General features: G+C 27.5%; 2 protein-coding genes across 2 annotated transcripts in view; both read left to right on the top strand.

Annotated features, from left to right (window-relative positions):
* LOC107628168 (serine/threonine-protein phosphatase PP1 isozyme 1-like) overlaps positions 1 to 936 on the top strand; it is a 3,782-nt gene extending 2,846 nt beyond the window's left edge. Inside the window, exon 3 of the mRNA XM_016330960.2 lies at positions 586 to 936. Coding sequence (XP_016186446.1) covers positions 586 to 753 — 168 coding nt within the window. The 3' untranslated portion in view covers positions 754 to 936. The remainder of the gene's footprint in view (positions 1 to 585) is intronic.
* LOC110269167 (bromodomain-containing protein 2-like) overlaps positions 2,829 to 6,027 on the top strand; it is a 3,788-nt gene continuing 589 nt past the window's right edge. The window contains exons 1-7 of the mRNA XM_021116835.1: positions 2,829 to 2,984; positions 3,087 to 3,132; positions 4,333 to 4,424; positions 4,532 to 4,630; positions 4,739 to 4,807; positions 4,891 to 5,134; positions 5,442 to 5,572. Of these exons, the coding sequence (XP_020972494.1) occupies positions 2,829 to 2,984; positions 3,087 to 3,132; positions 4,333 to 4,424; positions 4,532 to 4,630; positions 4,739 to 4,807; positions 4,891 to 5,134; positions 5,442 to 5,572 (837 nt within the window). The remainder of the gene's footprint in view (positions 2,985 to 3,086; positions 3,133 to 4,332; positions 4,425 to 4,531; positions 4,631 to 4,738; positions 4,808 to 4,890; positions 5,135 to 5,441; positions 5,573 to 6,027) is intronic.

Genomic DNA, 6,027 nt, shown 5'->3' with positions numbered 1-6,027 from the left:
TGATAGCCACCATAATAGACTTCACCTTTATATAATGATTTAAATTTTCAAAATGTCGGGTATTATGACTAAAATTGTAACGTTAGATCATAAAGACAAAAAAAAACATACATGGTTTATTCTACTAAAAGAGTTGTACTAAAAAAGTTGTACAAAAATAATGTATTAGATATATAATTATTTATATCACAAATTTAAAATAATTTCGCCAACGAACTATAACTCAAATGATATAGTCTTTCTACTTTGTCTAGAAGTCTTGAGTTTGAAATGATTTTTCTTCTCTACTTAAATTTTAAGAAGAGATTTCTCAACAAATATGTAACTATTCTAGTGCCTATGCCAACTTAAATTTGTAAAAGAGATGGTTTCATAATACAACCATCTGTTGGAATATATTAGAATCAATTAGTATTGATTAGAATTATTTAACATATCTAAATATACGTCTTTATTATTTTGATTTTTTTTAACACTTATAAATATCTTTTTATACGATATTATTTTACACAATTTAAATATACACAAATCTTTTTTCTACTGTTCCCTCTTCCCTTCCTAACAGACACAGCTTTCTTTTTACAGGTTGTGGAAGATGGGTACCAATTCTTCGCAGATAGGCAGCTAGTGACCATATTTTCAGCACCAAACTATTGTGGAGAGTTCAACAATGCAGGAGCACTTATGTGTGTGGATGAAACCTTACTCTGTTCCTTTCAGATTCTCAAACCCTTGACAGCAAAGACACCGTAGCAATAGCTGCAATCTTCTTTTTGGGTAACACAACAACGATGGAGAAAACGGACAAAGCAAAAACTATTTTGAACTCTGCAGAAAGTTGTATATATCCCCTTGTTTACTTAGAAGCTGATTGTGAATTTAGATTAAAAGGAAAAGAGAAAAAAAAACAAGAAAGAAAGTAAAATGTTTGAAGAGTAAAATGAATTTATAATTACTATTGGAACTTCTAATTCTTCCTTTCTTGCCCTTCATAATCTCATCTCGCAAACATAGTGATCCTTTAGATTTTCTAGATCACAACTAGTCTTCGGATGCTGTCTTCTTCTCTTCAAAACTTAAGACAATTTAAGTGGAATCAATTATTCTGAAAAAAAAAAATGTGCTATCTGATTGGTATTTGCAATATAGTTTGGTTCGGTTTTTGAAAGAAAAGTCTCCTTTAATTAAAATGTGGTTTGGTTTGGTTCGATTTTTTTATCGGGACCATTCGAATTAAATCAAACTAATTAAAATTGGTTTGGTTTTATTCGGTTTTTTCAATCAATTAAAAAAAATACTATCATATTATTTCACAAAGTCACGACAAATATAAATAAACAATGAAAAAGTCTAGGCGGTCAGCAATTTTGTTAAAATTTGACCAGCACTTAACCAGCAAAAGAAAGTGAGTAATCTCACATCATTGGATGTAATTTCACACTATTAAAAACATTGATGATGGCTAATTGATAGCTACAAATTATAAAATCTGCTGGCCCCTAGCACTCCTCATACACAATAGTTAACAAAGTCTTGATCGACTAAAATTTAACTGACAAAAGAAATTCAAATATGACAATTAAAGAAGTTTAAAAGTTCAATAGTCAACACAACCAAAAATAAATATAAATTTCCATCAAGAAAGAACCAAGTTATAGTATTTTCTCCAACAAAATAACTAAACTTTTTTACACAAACCAACCTGAAATAAAAAAACAGTTACGTAATAAGAACAATAGTAATAATAATAATATAGCACTAGTAATAAACTAATAATAATAATAATAATATTTATCCATATTTTAATGATATTTTGTAATGGTAAGATCACAAATAAGGTTATTTACATAGTTAATACTTGAATTTGTCCTTAAAGTTCTACTTATATTAGTTTTTCAATTTTCATGACTCACATTATTAGCCCTTAATCCTATTTCTGTCATAGAATCATTAACGTCATACTAAAATAGGCTGACCACTATCATGCTAAACTTTTTAACTGCTATTTGGTGTAGCAATTGAAACTTTTAACATTAATTTACTTTTTAAAAAATCTTTAAAATCCTTAAGCGAAATTAGAATTAGGGTTTTAAATATTTTACAAAAAATAAATAGAAATAAAAAAGTTTCAATTGCCACTTGACATAGTCATTAAGAAGTCTAGCAGGATTGTCACAAGTTAATCTTAGCATACTATCAACGGTTTTGTGATAAAAATTAAATTAGACAAATGCTAAATTGAGAAATCAAATCGAATAAATCAAAATTTTAGAGACCAAACTAACAACACAAATATAATTTTGAGAACCAATATAAATATTAACTCTTGATCACATAGAAAATGCTCTAACAGAAATATCAAAATATCTAACTGGCAAGTTCCTTAGTGTCATGAAAGTGTGTAAATTAAAGATCAAGCAAATCAATATATTCAATTCAAATCGAAACAAATTAAATTATACCGATTAAATATGATTATTTATATTTCAAAATCGATCTAAATCTCACTGTGATCGTCCCCTAATGGTACATATAGATTTTTTCATAGTTTCATTCCCTGATGCTGTTTAACACTGGAAATACCAAACTTGTTCCTGCTGTATTTGAGGATGACAAAACAATATAATCCTAGACCAAGTGCCCCACAAAAATTACTACAAGATCATTGTCACTATTTTATATATTAATTGAGATATCCCCAACATTATTGAAACTAAAAGAAATACTAGTTAGGCATGATTTTGATATCACCCAAATGCAGTAAATTAAACATTCTTTGGGTTTAAATAAAGGTTCCAAGAACCTCCCTCTTTGCAAGGCGTGGAACAATGACAAGATTGAGAAAAGCAACAGCAAAGGAGGGGAAAAGAAGAAGTCCTCGAATATCTGAATTGATGAGGCCGTCAGGGGCCAAATCCCATGGTGTTCAGAACAATCGAACCACAAACAAGAGAAAATTTCAAGAGTTCATGGCCTCAGAACAGGTCTTCCTTGCATTTCGATTTTTCCTTCCTTCTCAGAAACATGCAATGCTTAATTACTAGCTAGTTGAGAAGCCTTTTAAACAAAAATTATTGTACCTGCAGGTTGAGGAACATTCTCACGACCATCAACATGTCAAAAAGAAAAGTGGTAATGTTTTGTCTATGTCATTTTCATTCTTTATTCAACTATACGGACGTCAAAATCAACCATGAATATAAAATATATGTTGAAAATAAATTAAACAATACATATATTTAATATATATATATATATATATATATATATATATCAAAAAATAAATATTTTAAAATATTATAAAATATGACAAATGTGATTATTATTCTAAATCATATGAAGTAAAACAAAATAAATTTTTGATAGTTGATTTTGATGTATAAATAATATTTGTGTTATTTATATTATTGTATATTATTTATTAACATGTTATCATTAAATATGTACAATTTGATTATTAAATATAAGACTAGTTAATATAATAAGGGTGAAATAGTATTTTGATCTCTAATATTTGGATTAAATTTTAATTTGATCTCTAATGTTTCAAATGTCCTGTTTCTGTCTTAAAAAATTTTAAATAGATTCAATGTTATCATACCATTAAATTTGACATAAATAGTTAACGGAATGAATGAGATAGATAGTAACAATATGATTGTTAAGTCATGTCTTCTTGTGTGTTGGAAAAATATAATAAAAATTTTTTAACACTTTTCCTTCTTGATCTTTTTCTTGTAAAAAAAAAAACATAATTATTCATCAAAACATTTAAAATGTTTGAAATAGAATGTTTGAAACGTTTTGGAAATAAAATAGGACATTTAAAATATTAGAAACTAAATTAAGACTTAATCTTTGGAATTAAAATAATACTTTATCCATATAATAAATATTTTATTAATTTACTTAAAAATAATTTATACACTAAACTTCTCTCTAATTTTCTTTATACATAGTAGATGATGAATAACATAATGATCTATGGTGTCATGGTGACCCTGAATTTTGTTATCCTGTAAGTATATAACTGTTTTTGAAGACACAAATTAGGGGATAAAATTAATGATCCTAATATAAAAAGAAAATTATTTACAAGCATATGAAAGCAATGAAAAAAGAGAGTATTAATTTTTAACACCTACATGAATATTGATGATCTGAAATCAGATATTTGACAATGCTACAGAGTATGTGACATGTCAATACCTCATGTGCTATATAATATTTGTATCAACTTTTATATATTATAGCCAGATAAATAAAAAGATTTGCAGAAATTCTTATAATAATGAAACTTACTAATCTTATCATTATGTGTGTATGTATCAGATCAACAAATTAAGGTGACATCTTCTGTTTATGTTCCGGAGAAACGAATACTTGAACTTGTCCTTGACACTTTACAAAGGTGTTTGATTGGTGTATATACCAAATGAGGTATGTATGAAGGTAATAATACACACACACACACACACTAATAAGGAATTTAGATGGCTAATTAAGTTACCTTAATGTGATTTGTGGCAAGGTTGAGGACTATTACACTATAATTGAAGAGCCTATGGATTTTGGCACAATGAGGGCTAAACTACATGAAGGGATGTATAAGAGTCTAGAACAATTTGAGGTTTAATTAATTATAATAATATATACTTCATGTGAATGTGTGATAATCTTTTTTCGGTTAATCTAACACGCTATTATCAATTATTGTGTTTGGACCATTATGCCGCAGCACGATGTATTTTTAATATTCAACAATGCAATGCATTTTAATTCTTCTGGTACCATATATTTCAGACAGGTATGTAATAATATATAGTGGGCCAATTTTGATGAAATGATTTAATTAGTTAAAAGTTAAAAACCCTTTTCATCATTATGCAGGCTCGTGCTATAAAAGAACTAGCTAGGAAAGTGTTTGATGTATTAAAAAGCAGCCCAGAGAAGTTTGAATTGGAGTTCTCAGAAACGAAGCGAAAAGTTGTTGGTCGGAGAAACCAAGGAGGTTTTAGCAGGGATTCAACAACAACTACAGACATGAAATCCATAATCTCAATTCAACACACACGAAAAGTTGTTATGTCTATGCATGATGATGAAGGCAGAGATAATCTTGAGGTTCCTATAGGTAGGCAAGACGAGAGAATAAGATCCTATATATATATATGACCGTTAAAATTAATAAATAATAATATAGTTAAATACATCACATTATTTAATAAGAAAAAGTATATGTAAATAATTTTTAACCAGCAAACTTTAAATAATTACAATTAATAATCATTAATTTTGTATTTTAAAAATACTTATTAACTTGTTGTTAACTAGATTCTTATTGATTACTTAGCGAAATTAAATTTAATAATTTTTAGTTATTATTTTGACACGAAGAGATGTTTATATAAGTAGCCGTATATATATATTTTTGTATGCAGGAGGCTCTAAAGAGGGCAATGGATATAAAACTATGGTGGATGACAAGCGTTGTACTTATAAGCCTTTGTCTTTTACTAAGGATGATTCAATATTTACCACAGTTTATGGTAAATTGAACCAACTTGAGCGTGTGAGTTTTTGCCTTTTATGCCATGCATTTTTAATTGGTAGAATTTTATTTGAGTTAATACTTAAATTTGTCTTTAAAAAAAAATATATTTTTTAAATGAAAAAATATAGGGAGTTAATGGAATATTTTTACAATGTGTATAATGAAGGTTTAGAGAAGTATTAGAGATATAACCATTAGTGTTATCTTTTTCCATCAGTTGAAGATTTTAGGATGAATAGTATCATGACATGGTATCAGAGTTTTAGATTCCAAAAGTTAAGAGTTCGATCATTGGTGAACCCTGGGATGAGATGTTTATTATTCCTAGTACCGGATGATTTATTCTAGATAGTTTTAACTCATATAACTCATTATAGACATTGTACAAATATTCTATTAACTCTCTAGTAGGACTTTTTTTAAATTAATTTCTAAAAGATTTTAATAATTATATTATTTTTTAAAACATATAT

The sequence above is a fragment of the Arachis ipaensis genome, chromosome B02, assembly GCF_000816755.2.
Source record: "Arachis ipaensis cultivar K30076 chromosome B02, Araip1.1, whole genome shotgun sequence".
NCBI classification, from domain to species: Eukaryota; Viridiplantae; Streptophyta; class Magnoliopsida; order Fabales; family Fabaceae; genus Arachis; species Arachis ipaensis.
This window is presented reverse-complemented; position numbering and strand designations above follow the sequence as displayed.